Here is a 17,256-nt window from a genome sequence, read left to right on the forward strand (position 1 = left end):
ACACTGCATACGGAGGGAGCGCCTAATTCTCGGTTACGATTCGGTCGTTCTAAGCTTCATCTCGGATTTATTCCGATTTGTTCGTTCTTTCTCCCCGCACGGGACGGAATGATCCTAGGTTGAAATTTAATTGGGGACTGCATCCGGCTTTCTCCTCGTGATAACTCTTGACTGTGAACATCGCGCGGCTGAATCCACATTGCAGAAAGGAAAAAGTCTGGTCAAGAGAACTAAGTCCGAGGGGTACGCGAATTTTTTAACGAAATTTTGAGCGCTTTTTTTTTCTTTTTTTTTTTCTTTTTACAGAAACGAGAGAGGTTGAGGGAATATTCAAGATTTGCTGATAGAATCAGGGCGATTAATTTGTCATACTAATCCCCTGGAAAATTGAGTTTGTTTAGCTCGATCCGACTCGGCCCGGATGGACCTTTTTAATATTTCAGTGCTGAATCCGGTGTACTTTCTTTCTTGCGTTCGGATCGATAAAAATCACGGTCAAGGGGCGCAAAGTTATCGGGATCAGAGCAATTCCATTTGCACAGACGCGTGAAAGTGCACGTGCATATACATCTCAATTCCGTGGAACTGACGCTAGGCACTGTGTCTTATTGCCCCGACGTCTTCGTGCACCGTTCAGTCCGATCGATATCGATTCAATCGCGAGACGATTCCGACAACGTGTTTCCACGATCAGTCGTTGGCGAGGCTACGCTTCGTCCTCTTCCTCCCATCTCGGATCGGAAGCGAAATGTAATCGTGCGTCGCTCTCGATCCGCCGGTTATGCCGGTTGATAAATGATTGCTTCATTATGAACCCCCGGGTGCGAAAAGTCCTTATTAATCATATTTACAAGATATATACTCTTGTGCAAGATAAACAAGCGGAATGACGTTGAAATGAAACGCGCTTGCGGAAGATACTCGCGGAACGCTCCTCGGCATTGATGCGCTGACGCCACATTGAGAAGTTAAGAGGCTTTAATAAATTTACTCCATTCGACCGACGACACGCGCGCGCGTACGTAACAGTGCGACGCGTGTTTGACGATCGATAAAGCTCACTCTCGAGTGGCGGTTGAGAGCCTATTTTGCGAGCCGGAACGAATAATGCGACGTAGCAGAAAGACGTGGAACATAAATCCTTTCCTCGCGACAGGCGAGGCAACATACGGACGTACGTACGTACATAAATACGAGCGTGCCGCCGGTCGAGAATAACCGCTTTTAATTCCACCCGTTCGCGAATCGTATCTTGCAAATTGCAGTGAGCAATACGCGGGCGATATTAGATGGTTTCTCGAAGCAACATACCATCGTCCTATTTTTGATTATCGGAGGATTACTTTAGAACCGCGTCGGGTAAATCTTTTCTTTCAGTCTGCATTGGAATTTACGTAATTTACAAGTTTCTGTTTCTCTCACGTTATTCGTTTTTAATTCGGTTGGATTTCGATTAGACTGCCCGAGTCGAAATTTTAACGCTACTCTGACGCTTTTAAGGATAGTTCACGTCTACTTAAATGGCCCATAGACTGATAACAATTTAGTTTGACGATATTGACACTTTTTGACTTCTCTCTTGAACTTTGAATTTTGCAGATTGGACATTATTGCTATTTTACTTTCAATGATATATTTTGATGCTAAAACAGAGAAAACGGAAATTTAAGGCATCAGGGTCAAAATTGGGAATATATTACAATATTAGAATTGAAATTGAACCTATTTTGCTACCTAGTTAGCTTCCACTATGTTATGGAATTAAAAGTTTAACAAAGGGCTAAAATGTCGACTCAGGTAAATATCATTATTTCTTCCTTTCATTTTTCTTTCTGTCATTTTTCTAGAAGTAGTCAATGTATGAAATTATGTACATGAAATAGGAGAGAAATGAAAAAAAGAAAAATAAGAAGCGAAATGAGAAGAGAAAGTGTTCGACATATCGTGATATTTTGACTATAATATTTGCAATCGCGAGTTCTGCCATATTTTCAATTTTCACGTACCGCCTACTTTCCATTCGGCCGAGGAGGCACTCGGCGACGGAGATACCCCTAAATCACGGATGGCAAGTTGATAATAAGAAAAGGAATCTTCTCCGAACTCGTTCGCGTGTTTGTACGTCTTTCGCCGTCGAACAACGGCGGCAAGGACGCGTCTCCGAGGAGGAGGTCCCCGCGTTCCGCGTCCCGATTCTTTTTCCTTATAACCCCGAAATTTCGATTTCGTTGCCGTCAGGTATTTTAACGAGGCCGATATTCCGTGTCGGCTTTCGTTGCCGAAAGCACGCGGGCGACGAGCAAAGGCTACGCGCCGGTGAGAGGCGGGAAGGGAGGGCGGGGGAATGTGCGTACATGAATTCGGGACTAATCTGCCCAATTAAAAAGCCCACGGCGACCACGGCGGAGAGAAACGGCCCAGGTACGGGCCGGACACAGATTCGAGAATCCACCGATGGTATTCCCTAATGAGTGCGACTCTCTAGCCCGTTCCATTCTCTCTTTCTCCCTCTCCCCCCCCCCCTCTTTCGTCGCCCGTTTACTCTATTCCTCTCTTTCTCCCGTCCTTTCCTCAGACTTGTTTCTTGCTCTCTCTTTTTCGGCCGCGTCTCTAGGGCGGCCGCGAATCTCGGGGCCCGTCCTGGCGAACGTTAATTAAACGCACCACTTCCGAGTGCTTTGCGTAGAGCCGAGGATCGCCGTTAATTGGACGACGGCCGGCACCGAGACTTTCGGCCTTTTCGGATAACTCATCTCGTCGCGAAGCGTGAGAGTATACCGTGCGGAGAGTAATTTCGACAAAACCGGCCGCTTCGGAGGCCGCACTCTCTCAGGCTCGTCGCTAGAGTATTCGCGGGATTTATTGCCTAATTGCCGAGGATTCACCCCCTCCTATTTCCCTTTTTGTCCTCGTTATTACGTGTACCCACTTGCTGCCTCGAGTATTTCGTGAGCGTAAAGATTCCGATTTCCGAGATCGGCGAAACGAGATCGAAAAATCTGTCCATTATTCGCGCGATATTCTGTACGATATTAATAGTGAAATTTGTTATATATACTCAAAAGATAAACTATTCAATATAACTTCATAAAGTAATATCTCGTTTCAGTATAGCACGTTAATTTATCAACTATTCAATGAACTCTCACACCGGTGGCCGCCGCGGCTGAGCGTTGAATATTTTATTACCGAGGTAAAAATAATGGATAAGCGTAATGGTGCCAATTACGCGATAAGTGCGCTTTATAATGTCGGAGCGGCGGTGACGGTGCGGTTCGTTCGATGTTTTCCTCCATTTTCTAACTGATCGATTTTTCCAACGGACAAACGCGCGATCTCTCTCGCTGCGTTCCTCCCTTCCTCTCTTCCCACGCGGAATCAATCGTCCCGTTAATAGAGGACTCGTTAATTAGAGGACGTTCCCGACTGGAAGGGGACGTCAAACTGTTCGGTACAGTCATGGACGACGTATTCCTCTGTCAGAGGGCGAGGGGGAGAGGCACTATATCGACATAGTGGGTCCCGCATCGCGAGTGCTTCATCTCGTCGTTACCTTATTTTATCCTGCCGAGCGCACCTGCGCTCCCTCCCCTTTCCTTTTCTCTCGCTGTTCCTCTTCCTCCTTTTTCTCCCCCTGCTCCTCCATCCGTTCTGCAGGTTGAGAATTTCTCTTGTTGCATCGCAAATGTATGCAGGCCGTGCACGACCTAGCCTAAGAAGCGTATTTCTGGTTCCACGCATTCAACAACGGCCCCGACCGGCCTCCTCCGTGAGATGTCGGATTACGTTGCGGCGACGGTTTAACAAACAAGCACGGCGATCCGCATTGTCGGGGGGAGCAGAGGTCAGGGCTTCTATAAGACGAAGTGATCCAGAAAAGCCGATCCAGTTTCCAGGGCCTAACGAACCGACGACGCCCGTCGCGACTTCGTCATTGTTCTGCCGTTGCGGGTCCTGCATTTTTTAATTAACCTGGATTCCTCCGGCCTTCGGTTCCTGCCTTGTTTTAAAACTGTGAAATTAATGCTTTTTTCCCATTAAAATTATAAATTAAAACCTCTACCAGGTGACCTTCAGTCATGTATGACGCGTTAAACTGGAAGAAAAAAGTATTACATTCGAGTAAATAATTACTCCAATGCCTTGGAGCAAATTTTTACTTGGATGAAGTAAATACATATATATTATTTGAATGTGACCAAAAGTGCGAAATTCAAGGTCATATTTGCTCAATCAAAATTTGCTCAAAAAGTATCGGAGTAATTATTTACTCGAGTATTACTTTTTCAGTATACTTTATGAATCCAAATCATGTTTTAATTCTAACCCTCGACTTTTGAAATCCTCGTTTCGAATTAGAACTGCATTATGCGCGTGATATTCACGATCTCTCGGAAACATCGGTAAACTAGGATCTTTATTCCCAGTCTTTCCTCTAATTTAGTCGCGTCTGATTTTCAGGAATTTCACCTCTCTCTATCTTCGACATGCCGAGCGCGCGTCGCGACCCAACCCGAGAGAGAATCCTCTCGTGCGTCTTTGGGACACGGGCGGCGGCGTTCCTTTGAGACACTTGTCCGTTTGTGTTCCCTCGCGCGTCCGCCACTCTTTCTCTCTCTCTCTCTCTCTCTCTCTTCGCCGTTCTCTCGCGAAGGTGACGCACAATATATATAAAATGGGCACTGCAGCCGATGTTGTGACTACCTGCCGCCAACTTTAATTGGTACGATTTATGTCCGCCGTGGATCGCGTATCTCTCGCCTCGCGCACTTCCAGTCGGACGTCGACTCTTCTCGGCCGTCGAAATTTCGATTCGTGAGAATCGGCGTCTCCTTCCCGACGGAGAAAGAGAAGAGATCTTGAGAGAGACAGAGAGAGAGAGAGGGGGGGTTGCGACCACCTGTTGCGGAACTTAACCACTCCTAACTGAACGCGCTAGTTCGCGCGTAATCCCGTTTGTCACGTTTTATCGCTCGCGGAAGTCTAACGATAACCCCGTGTACGGTCTTCTATAATCAAAATTCGGCGTCAGAAGATATATTCTTAGTATTTGTGAACATTAGTGTACACGGGGAGAATATTCTAGCAAAGATTCCCACAAAATTTCGCAATGCTGGATCATACCGGAGTTGTGACTGAAGTTATGTGTGTTACAATTTTTCATGATTTGTATCATATGTACACACATCACTAAACGAAACGACCCACATAGGTATAATTATTTTGACAAACATTATCATTACGCGCATATACAATAATTTCGATAATAATTCGTGTAAATTTTTGCATTTTTTCATAGACGTATGTTCGACATTCTTGCTTGTCATTCGCGAGAAGGTTCCGCCGGAAAAACTCCGACTTCCGACTCCAAACGAGAGCGATCCGCGCGGTGAGGAGCGAAACAAGGATAACCAGAATCGGTTCCGCGTTCCTTAATGGGGACTACGTGTTCGCACATCCCGACGTGAAGATAATCGGCCGGCTGAGGCTCGAAAACAATTGCGCGATCAGCCGTGCGCGAATCCCGCTCGCGTGCTCACGCGAGATCGCGGCCGCAATCGTCCTTACTAACGGCACCGACGACAGCGTTCGACGTCGGATTAATGACTGCGAATCGGGCCGATTAATGGCGCGGATTATCGGGTTAATAGACGGAAATTCGTTACTTCGAGGCCGCGGCGCGTATCGCGTGTCGCCGCGCTGCACCGCTCTGCTCTGAGCAGAACGGGCGCGCTTAATAAATGCGAAGAGGGTCGCTTTAATGCGGACCAACCAGTTTGAAACAGAGAAGCGGTAGCGATCGTGCGACAGCAAGCAACAGCAGGTGCGTCTCTTCGACCTAATCTACACGAACGGAATGCAGCCGAATTAAAGCTCCGCTCTTCGTGTCGGTTGTCATCGTCGTCGTCGTCATCGCAAGAGGCAGCGGATCAATCCTGATGCGGAAACGTTGGTTGTTAGTTTCGGATCTATGTAGATAACGCAGAGAAGCCTACGTTGATCTATACACGTAGATCTGTATGGATCTGAACCTAATCGACTTAAAATGCGATAGATGTATATAGTAGGGCTGCGTAAAAAGGCACACACATATAGTAGGGCTGGAAATTCGAATTTCGGGACCTTCCACGTTATACATCCGAATGATGAAACATTGAAGGGTGGAAATTCGGATATTCGAATACTCGAATGTTGGAATATTCGAATCTTCAAGGACTGGAAAGTACGTTTACTCGTTTTATAGGTATGGTAAATAGTATTTACCGACTCCTAAAGAATGTAATTTTTTCTTGCATTACCATCATGCCGTTACGTATCATGGCAAAATTTGCATTTATTTCGAAATAAAGTCAACGAGATTTGTCGTCTATTATATGCACTTTCTTCGCTCACTTTGTTTTAAACTAGACAAATGCAAAATCTCAAAATTGCGTTAGAGATATTATTAAATCGATATTCCCCAATTGTGCGGCATTTTGTTGCGCTCCCCAAAACTAATTCAATTAACAGCATCGATATTTCGTAGCTTCGAATAATTCGACTTCGGATCTTCAAATCTTCGGACTTTGCCGTCGAATGTCGTATCATACTGACATTTCGGGGCTTCGAATGGCATTGTTCCTGCCGTATAGATATCGATCAAGTTTACAAACGAGTTTCATAACACAGAGAAGCATCACACGTTCTCCTCCGCGTCACCCTCGCCGTTCTTCCGAGGAGCCGAAGGAGCTTTCCTCGAGCTCTGAAGCCGTAAAACCGTCGGGTAGTAAAGGAAGTAACGATCACGTGCGCGTGCGCTGGACGAGCGCGCGTTATTGGGTGAAAAGTGATCGTTACTTCGCGCGAGCTGCTGCGGCCGCGGTCGGAACGTGGTCCAGCGTCCATCCTTGATTAATGTCGAGATTAATGAGAAGTACGACGGCGACGGTGAGAAATGAGCGTTAACGCTCCGCACAGCCGATGGTGATCGATCCTGCGAGAGCGCGCGAGTTGTTTATGGGGCTGAATGATCGAATTGCCAGACGTCGTGTAATCCATGGGTGGCGGAAGGTTCTTTCCCTCGCGATCCGAGACACCCGCGGAGTGACTTGTGAGTTGTTTCAGCAAACAGTCAGCCACGTGATTCGTGATGAAATATAAAGAGCCCGCCCGCTCGGTCAGGGACGAGTTGAACAGAGCCGGTCTGGAGGAAAGCGGATAGATTATGTTGGATTTCGTTACTTATTCACGTTATTACGATTTTACTTCGCGTTACATTAAAATCAGATCATTATACGCAGGATAATTATACGTACATTCCGTATACACACTCCGAGTACACGCATTAGGGAAGACCGGACTAGCTGGCTGAAAGGGTAGGTTGTTGAATTGATTATTTCTGTCGATTTCTGATATATGACAGAATCGAGCAAGTAGAGATTTCAAACGTGTCAAAGATGGTCATGAAATCTACCACTTGCTCGATTCTGCAACTTGTTAGAAAACAACAGAAATAATTGATTAACCTAATCATCAACTAATCCTTCCAGCCGACTGCCCCCGGCCTCCTCTGTACTAGTCATCGAGACGGGAAATTGTCTTCTCAATTCTGGGGTATACTGAAGGCAGGTGGCGTTTGAATTCTCATTTTCATAATGCACCTTTGTCCTTCTTGCAAGACAGCGACGAGATAACGCGTTTGTTAGAGATAACATCTCAGCGCCCTTAGAATTGGAGAGATATCGCGCTGTCGTCGACAGACAGAGGGGTACCAGTCGATTGGCCTCGTTCCCCCCGGCCCCGCCGCCTTGCCGGCCTATTAGGCCAATTATCCTTTTTTTACGAGTATCCTTTTTTGCAACAATCCTCGTCGCACTCATGATGCCCCTTTCCCCCATGTACCCGTGAGCGACTTTCGCATCGTCAGTGTCCGCCACTGGCCGTCGCCGTCGCGTTTCCGGCCGACCTTAATCGTGCATGCGTGTCGGGTGCCACGCGAAGGACTTAAGGACCTTAGTCGGCATCGCGTGACTTTCGGGGTGGCTGTACAGGGCCGGTAATTTATTCCCGCCCGGGGACCCCAACCCGCGCGAGGTTCCGTGACGCGTCTCCGTTTCTCCCCCACCCCCCGTAATTCGCCGCGCGCCGCAGGAGGAACGACCGTCGCGAAAGGGTTAGCGAGAGAAGCAAGGGCAGGCTCCTTCTCTTCGTGCTCCTTCTTCTACGAGCTTCTGCATAAGGTGCGTGGCGCCATTTGGAATGAGTTAATTACTTCATACGCAACGCGGAGACGGCGGCCGGTAATTATTTCATACGGCTGCGGATGCCCGCGCGCGGACATCGAATACGTTCGAGCGCGGCGCGTAATCGGTAAATTACGTTTCCACATACGTTCCGGCGGGGCTTTTTCCATTCAAGCTAATAATTATTCCCCGTCGGATGGTAATCGAGACGATCGGAGGAATTATACCTCGGAATTTTGTGTAACGGCTTGATGGGAAGAGTCGGTTCCCCTCCGGAAAGGATTTTTCAGCAATTTCGCGAAACGAAGCTCCCGCATACATCTGAGCAAATTTTTTGCATATGACAACCATAATTAACTCATCCTTCCTTCCTTTCCGTAACCAGTTTGGTCGAGGAACAAAATATGCGGTGTAATACGACGAGTGAAAAAATTAATTTGCCCTACCGAGCAAACTTTATGCACGTGGAATTCGCGTTCGCTAATTCACGTAATCGTCGTGAGAAAAGTTAATTAAGTCTCCGTTTATAAATTAACTTAATCTGCACTTACGTTGAAGCATCAGTCTCATAATTATCTCAGTGAGACGACCATTTCGGGAGATTCATTAAACTCGTCCCGCCGCTGGGTAATTAAATGCAAGGACATCGCCGCGAAATAAATACGGGTACCGTCTCGATAAAGCACTTGTTATCTTTGGACTCGCCGCGCTAGTTGTTTGCTCTTATCGAGACGTTGTATCTGAACGAGGAGCGCCGGAATGACGAAATTCGAAACGGCGTCTCGTTCATGATTTTCCACTTCCTGTCGCGACGGCTATCAGATTTCCAATCGGGGTTTCTACGAATCGACGATAACACCGTATTCTTCCACATTCGTTCCTCTCTCGACCCGTTGGAAAGAAGATAATTGCGCCGTGATTATTTTTACGAGCCGCTTTACGACGCTACGAGAAACAAAAAGAATCTTTAATCAGTTTCTGTAATATCCCTTGGATTATCTTGGAAGAAAGAACTATCGTGGACCGCTGATATATATGTAAAGATAACAAATGTTGAGGAGTGCTTTCTACACAATAAAAATTCTGTGTTAAATTTAACATATTGCTTACACATGTTCCAAACGATCCACTCAAATTTTTGTGTTAATTTAACATAAGATGAATATGTTGAAAAATAACACAAATATTATGTCAAAAATTAACACAAAATTAATACGTTAATTGACACCGAAGTATAAAATATGTTACTTTTGCACATATTTAATATCGATATAACACAAAATGTTGAGATAATGTAAACATAATATATTAAATCAACACACAGGTATGTAAGAGTTTAAAACAAACATTTTAACAAGGACCGATCTTAACACAAGTACAGAGTATTTTTTACTGTGTACGATGTGTAATGAAAACGATGTTTAAATTGTTTTTCGTTGCTTTTTTTTATTTTTATTTCTATCTTCCGAATTTTAATGAAAATCATAAGTTTAAAAGTTCAACAGGTAAAAATAAAAAATAATCCTAAGCTGACGTGAGCGGCGAGAAATCAAATCTCATGATTTATACCGAATGTCGTTTCTATTAAAAATCTAAATATCAGCTCAGCTTGTGCCTTTTTGCGACCATTCCCAAAATTTCGCACGAGAACAGTGTGACGAATTCGTAAATTAATCAGATGACATTGGTGCGACATCGGATCCGTAGTAATTTTTATACTTATCCGTTACACCTCGGGTTACCTTAAATTAATATTTCCGCTTCTAAAAGGCGAAAATAAAACGAGCGAGGTGAAGCGAAATAAAGCGAAAAGTATTATTTAATATTAGGTATACTAATACGAGCGTTTAACGAATCGATCGTGCGAATAATAAACGAGACATCTCTACGTTTGCTTTCAGAGGCGGTAAATTTATTACCGTTGGCGACAAAATCAGGCTGCCAGACGACGTGACGATGGGTTATATTATCGAGTACCTCCTGAAAAAGAATCTCACGGTGGTGGACCAGTTTCACTCGCATCTGGAGCCAATGAAATTCCTCAACAAGGATACTTTCCACGAACAGGTAATAATCTATTTTGATATTTTTTTGCTCTCCAAATTTTATTTTATTTTATGCAATATAGTTCATATATATATATATATATATATATATATAATTTGTGCGACGAGCTTGCAAAATACTATTAAATTTACGCATATTTAATTTCTAACCATTTAAATGGTTTTATTAAAATTCGCGTTGGAAACGAGCGATCTCGTTTCGACGATACTCGCATATTTAACATGTTATTTGACGTACGCGTGCAAAAATGATTTATCATATAATGTAACGGAAAATACGAGCGGAGCCGAAATCGCCCCGTGGCGTGTTCTGCGCGTGTACGGGTCACGATAAGTAGCATGATGATAAATAATGGAATGATAATAGAATGATTTGAAGCGCACGGGATGAATCAGACCACGCGCACCGAGTGCATTGTCTGTTTTATTTCACGAAACACAATAGTCATTATTTAATTGTGCGGTTTCCGTTTATTACGAGCGACTGCCGTAATAGGAGCAATCGTAGAGAACGTATGACCCGTCCTCGGCAGGTATTAACTAAAGTGGCTCAGGTGCATCGTTTTTTTCTTTCTTGACGATGTCATCGCGCGCATTTTGTTACGCATTTTGTGCGCGCGGAAAATACGAGAAACTCGGTTAACATGCTCGGTTTTAAAAATCGTGAAAATTTTTATTGTGTCGAAATTATTAAAATATAACCAACTAAAAATGTAACTAAATATATAAGTATTATCGAAATATCTTTAAGATTATATATATAAAGCGATTGATCAGATTGGATTATCATGCGATGTAAATCCGCAATATATAGAAAAAGAAAAGATTACAGTTCGTTGAAAAATCTGTCGCCAAAATATACGTCGCGTAATATTTACGCTTAGTTCGAGTACATAGTGTGTGAATGTGTACGTGAGAAAGAGAGAGAGAGAGAGAGAGAGGAGATCGTATGGCCGGTGAAAACGAGTGCGACGCACGCAAAACGCTGGCGCAAAAAATATTTTCCTTCGCGACCGGCATTACCCGATGCTCCGGTCTCACATTTCGCGGAGTGCGCGCGCACACAAACGGGGCACACGTGTACCGTCAAAATAAACGGCATCGTTTTCAGCCGCAGCAGCGATCGCTCGGTTTGCTGATCCGTGATTCTCAGCCTGAAAATACCGCGAATTTTGCCGTCCTCGGCTGAACTACAGCGAACGTTTCTCATCTTGTGTTCCAGGTCTCTTTCAGTTACTCCAAGGGATCGAGAGACGAGTGGAACATCCTGAAGATCGACGGTTTTGACTTGAAGGACGATCCTAAGAGGTAACGCGCATGCTTATTCGCTCTTTCCCCTTGGCTTTCTCCTTATTTCCACCTTGTCCTATCTTGCCATTTCGTAACGTTTCTTCCCCGCGCGAGAACACTTTCCACCTTTCGATACGCGGTCGAATCGCGGCGTGAGGCCGGAACATCACGTCGGCGCAGGTTCATGCAAAAATGCACATTGAAATTGAATCGTTTTCGCGGCGGAAGCCGCCGCGAGTTCTGTCTGCGCTCTAATTTCCGGTTTCTTTGAACATCCTCGGGAGAGTCCTCTCCCGCGACGCGAAGCTGCATCAAAGCCTCAATTACTTCTATAATTGCTAACTTCGCCTAGAGTACTCGCGTAGAATGCCGGCTCTCCCGGGGTACCACCGGGGAAGATTCTTCGGGAGAAATAACTAAATTAAAGTACTTTAGAGGTTTTCCGCGAGCGGAAGTCTTACGGCACCGCGAAAAGTCCGCGGGTCCGGCTTTTATTTTTCCGAACTCTGTGTGGTGCAGTTTGAGAAAAAGGGAGATATTACGTGTAACGTGATTACTCTCGAGAGCGAGATTTAAATTAATATATTTAATTAAAAATTTAATTCTACCATTTTAACGGCGTCTCTCCCGCGCTCTTTCACGGACGATCCTCGGCCGAATGTCGCACGTCGTCGGGGCCGCTTTTATCGTTGCACACGCTGCAGAATTAATATATGCGCACGGCGCGGAAATTTATATTTTAAACTGCTCTAAACCGCTCGCGACGGTGAAATACGGCTTTCGAAGTGCGCGGAACCGCATCCCCGAACAGCGCGGGGTTAACGCGATAATTCGCTTCCTCCGTTAGTCCACCACCTTGAATAATTGTGCGTTCGCAAGCGTGCGAGCGAGCGAGCGAACGAACGAACGGCCGTTTTGTGAAACGACACGTGCAACCTACGTGACGATGCATCAAGTGTAAACATCCGCAATTTGCATTCACGTTCGTGCACACGAATGCCGCGCAACCGTTTTCCGTGTAATTGGCGAAAGACGGAAGACGGTCGCGAAGTAATTACGACGTGGACGACATCGCGACGCTCTCTCGTAAGTTTTAATTGACTTTATAATAATCGCGACTTTTTACGAGGTTCCCGTCTCCTGGCCGTTTCTGTCGCAATTAATCCTTATCTCCGGGCGAGAGAGGAAGGGAAAACTTTATTTATCAAACGTTCCGGGATGTGAATCCCTTAAATGCTTATATACGAATAGAATAAAAATTAATTACACACACGCATATATATATGTAACATATAATATACAGCATGATGAGATAATAATGGTGAGGATGGTAAAGAAGACAGAGGAAAGTGGGGAGGATTAAAGAGGAGAGAAAATAAAGGATAAGAGGGAAGGGAAAAGGAGGTGCAGGAAAAGGAACAGCTTGCTTTCCTTCCGTGCAAGCCGTCACTTGACGTGAGTCCGCGTCGAGACTTTTTATTTAGCGCGAAATAAGGCAAGTTTTGCGTTGGTGAATATTAACGAGGAAAAAAATATCGGGGCGAGTCGAGCCGAGCCGTGCTGCCGGTAAAGTATACATATACCCGACGACTTGCGGCGGGTATAATCGAGGCGCGGATATTAAATCGTGTCCTCCTTTCTTTCGTTGCTACCCTCGTGCGGCGCGGATGACGTTTTATTAAAAGTTTATATTACGAAAGTTCGTCACATTGTTCCGATTGATCGTATTTGCGGCGGTGTTCGTCGCAGAGTCCGTCGGATTTACGCGTCAGACGAGGGGGAAAAAAAGAAGGAGAGGAAAATGTGCGACAGCTCGACGACGCTCGACTAAGGCCGAATATTTCCTCATAAAGCAGATCCGCTCGCACAGTGTATAATAGAATATATTCCCTGGTGATCCCTTTTGCCGCCCGTTTTTCCTCGAGAGGACTCGACGTAACGTCAAAGCGAGGATTTCGGTCGGTTTTAATTGCGAAAATATCAGCGCTTCGCGCGCATTTCGCGCGATATCGACAGCGAATATGTGTCCGTGGGCGACCAAGTTTTTTTTTTAGTTTCTCGCTTGCGTTTCGCCCGTCCGCCCCGTGACGCTTTCATGCCGTGTTAGTAAGCATGAGCGAATTGCCAAGGGGGAAAAGCGCGCGTCTGATAGGAACGGAATGTATAGTAGGCAATGAACGTGATGTGAAGTGTAAATCGAGTCCGTAGCTAAAGCAATCAGGATGCGAGACAGGAAGGATGCTCGTGCAAACCGAGCGAGCGAGCGAGGTAATCAATCAGACGATATAGAGGACGGATTATTGATAGAAACGAATCATAATGCCCGGCGAAAATTGCATGATTAATGAATATTCAGCCGAAACGAGACACTCGCCTCTCGCATTAGAAGCGACAGCGGTGACGTAGATCGGCGTAAAAAGCAAGTGGATATAAAATCATGAGAAATTATCGCAGTCGCCGAAGAGAGATTGCCTGTCCGGATTAAACAAAATTTTTTCCTCCCGTTTTATCTCCGCTCCTCTTTCATCTTCTTTCCGCCTAATTTCATAGTTTTTTTTTTTTTTTTTTTTTTTTTTTTTTTTTTTTTTNTCTCTCGCGGTAGTTTCGATCTTTGCGACATCTTCAGTGCTTTGAATATAATTGGCGTTTTATAATATCGCTGTGAGACTTGGTGATCTCGCGTTAACGCATATGTGCGCTCCTCTTTGTTTCAGATTCAAGTCGATCCATTGTCACCTGTTTCCGCACGTTCCCTACTGCCCGCACAGATGATGAAGAACGCGCGATGGACGTGTGAATAAAGAACAGAAAAGACAAACGTCCAAAAGCGCGTCCGAATCACCGTCGCTGTTAGGGAAGAAATGAAGACGGGACTGATGGGCCGTCGTAATGAAGACGGTGTAGAGCTTGTTCTCCTTTTGCACTGAGGAAACGTACGTAAGATGGACATGTGTATTTTATTAAATATCGATCGGTCGCGCGCGCGCACGCAAAGAATTTCAACGAGACTCGCGAACACGACTCTCGTCGTGTCGAGCTCTCGCCGTTATTCTATTTAGCGAAATATATGTTACGGCAAGAGTAATTGACTGACGATGATTCTATAAAATCGTCAGCGATTCTATAGAAACGCTGGCTGTGTTTCTACGTCGTGCGTGTAGAGGAGATCTCGTTGGCGTTCCGTTGATTTATTTATCATAAGCGAAATAATGGAGAAGAAATGTCAAAGCTGCTTCTCTCAGAATATATAAAGTATAGATAATTTTTTTGAGTTTGTTAACATTTGAGAAGTGTGTTCCTTCCAGGTCTCCCCTACATACGTAATGAGATCTTTATGGGATCTATTATTGTTTATTTATGATATTTCGGCAGAATCTACGTATCGAATTTCTGCAGAATTATCGGAGATGGATTTACGGCAAATTCATTTAATCACTTTTACCGTAACATATATATTTATAAGTACCGTACGTGATTTTTCTCGGTTTGCATTCCGATAGTGATCTCTCCGCCTTCGATCCGGCGATGGAGAAGCGAAAAAAGCGGCGAATGAATGAAACGTCTATTTTCGAGGCTATCGATTTATGCAAGCGTCCTTTTCACTTTATTTATCAAGGCTGAACACACATGAAAAGTTAACACTTTGTGACTGCCCGTGACAAGCGTATCAATCGCGAGGAATCCGATATCGGCTTGCATTTCTTCATTTTTATTTTTTTTCGTGTAGAAAATTGTCATATTTTCGCGTGATCGTTGGCTGTTATCGAGGCTCGAAAGTCGAATTAGAATTTTACCCGCGTCTACCTCGATTTTAATTACAACCAGACGACGACGGCGAATTTTTATTTTGCGGGCTATATTGTATTCACTTCTTGCGGAAATGTTCTTTTTTAAATTCTCTTTTAAATTTGCGGAACTGCGAGATTACCTAGCACACTGGGTAATTATTCTCATCGCGAAGGATCTTCCGTGTCCCGGTTCAACGTAAAGTTGCCATTGACGTAACGTATAATTAATATTTATTTGTGTGGAGTAGTCCGCAGGTGAAGACAGGAAAATACACACACACACACACACACACGCATACGCACGTACACACGGCGGGCAGGAGATAATGAAATAGAGATGTAGCGTTTCTCGTAATTTCTCCACGGGGTACATAATGGTGGAACTTCCACGAGTAGGTGTATACGACAGCTGCGTCTGTGCAATATGATGCAAGAGAGAGAATTGTACATAAGATGCATATAATTATAATTCGCTGACGGCCTCGTCGGCGCGAAATGGAATTAAGCTAGTCCCTCGCAAAAAGACAGACAGCTGTATATAATGTGATATTTAGCGCGCGCGAATGTTCACTTCTACACACGCGTACACCCTCCGGCGTCTCTCTTTCGTAGTGTCACGTGTCGTAGCTCTCTTTTCTTCTACACGTAAGAAATATTTATAAGCGACGTGAGTTGTGAATACGTGTGCAATATCGAGTGCAGGGAGTCGCTCGTTTCCAAAACTGTGCGCGGAATCACTTCCTAGAGACCGTCGAGATTTCAATAATAACAATCATAATACTGCTGCATTATTATTATTGTTAACGATTTTATCGGTGTATAATCGTGTATCGGACTTAGTAGTGAAATTCGCAAAATTTCGTTTACACTATTTGGAGAACAAGCGACTCTCGTTGAAGGAGGGAGCGAGGTGAACGTTTATAGTCATATAAAATAGACTCTATGTTATACCTGTCGTAGACGGAACAGTGAAAGGAGAAAGAAAAAAGGGGGTGAGAGAGAAAGGGGGAGAAAGGGGGACGAAATGAAGGGGAACTCTCCTTCCTCGTTTTCGTAAGTCGAATATGCGCAACAACTGCCCGTTGACAGCTCGCGCAACACGAAATACGTGTTCAGGGAGTTCACGGTAGTTGGCCAATACTGTCATTAATATGTGCACAGTGCGAGACATATGTGTCTTGCCTTTCTCTCTCTCTCTCTCTCTCTCTCTCTCTTTCACTGGGTGCTTTTCTCTCTCTATCAAAGTCACCGTCCTGCCAAACTCCACGTGTGCTGTTAGAAAAGAAAGGCACACAACGCGCTTCGAGCCTATTCTTATATGTCTATTTAAGCATCGACGTAACATCTCGTTGGATCTCGATACATTTATCACGATAGCACGCGTTATCATAGAGATACGCTCGCGTGAAACGCGACACGTCGAGCGAACGCGAAAGCTGCGACGTTGTCCACGCTGTTATCATTACGCCGATATAATAATAACGAAAAATATATGAGATGTATGATATATTGATTATATATATATATATATATATATATATATATGTTGTGCGACAATGTTTTATATAATATAGATGACGTGTACAGAACACATCACACATCTCAGAATCCCGATGACGTCTTCGTCGATCGTCCCTTATTTCCCGCAACGCCTCCCAACGAATTGCGTGACGCAACGTACCATTTTCCTCAGCTTCCCCGGTTATTTCCCCCGATTACTCTCCTTTCGTTTCTCGAGAAGTACCCCACCTTTTCGGGAGTGTTCGCGGTTGATTAACGGGCTCTCGCACTTTAATTCTCTTCTCCGCGGTTGTCTCGATTAAATTTCAAATGACGACGAGTTCCTCGTATCGCATAACTCCATTTTTCCTTTTACATTTTAACTCTCAT

At 44.7% G+C, this 17,256-nt stretch overlaps 1 protein-coding gene across 1 annotated transcript in view; it reads left to right on the forward strand.

Annotated features, from left to right (window-relative positions):
• LOC106741484 (fringe glycosyltransferase) overlaps nucleotides 1-16,889 on the forward strand; it is a 112,166-nt gene extending 95,277 nt beyond the window's left edge. The window contains exons 7-9 of the mRNA XM_014613584.1: nucleotides 10,124-10,289; nucleotides 11,511-11,596; nucleotides 14,293-16,889. Of these exons, the coding sequence (XP_014469070.1) occupies nucleotides 10,124-10,289; nucleotides 11,511-11,596; nucleotides 14,293-14,350 (310 nt within the window). The 3' untranslated portion in view covers nucleotides 14,351-16,889. The remainder of the gene's footprint in view (nucleotides 1-10,123; nucleotides 10,290-11,510; nucleotides 11,597-14,292) is intronic.
• The last annotated feature ends 367 nt before the right edge of the window (nucleotides 16,890-17,256 follow it).

This window comes from Dinoponera quadriceps, unplaced genomic scaffold (genome assembly GCF_001313825.1).
Source record: "Dinoponera quadriceps isolate SergipeBrazil2010 unplaced genomic scaffold, ASM131382v1 scaffold71, whole genome shotgun sequence".
Taxonomy (NCBI): domain Eukaryota; kingdom Metazoa; phylum Arthropoda; class Insecta; order Hymenoptera; family Formicidae; genus Dinoponera; species Dinoponera quadriceps.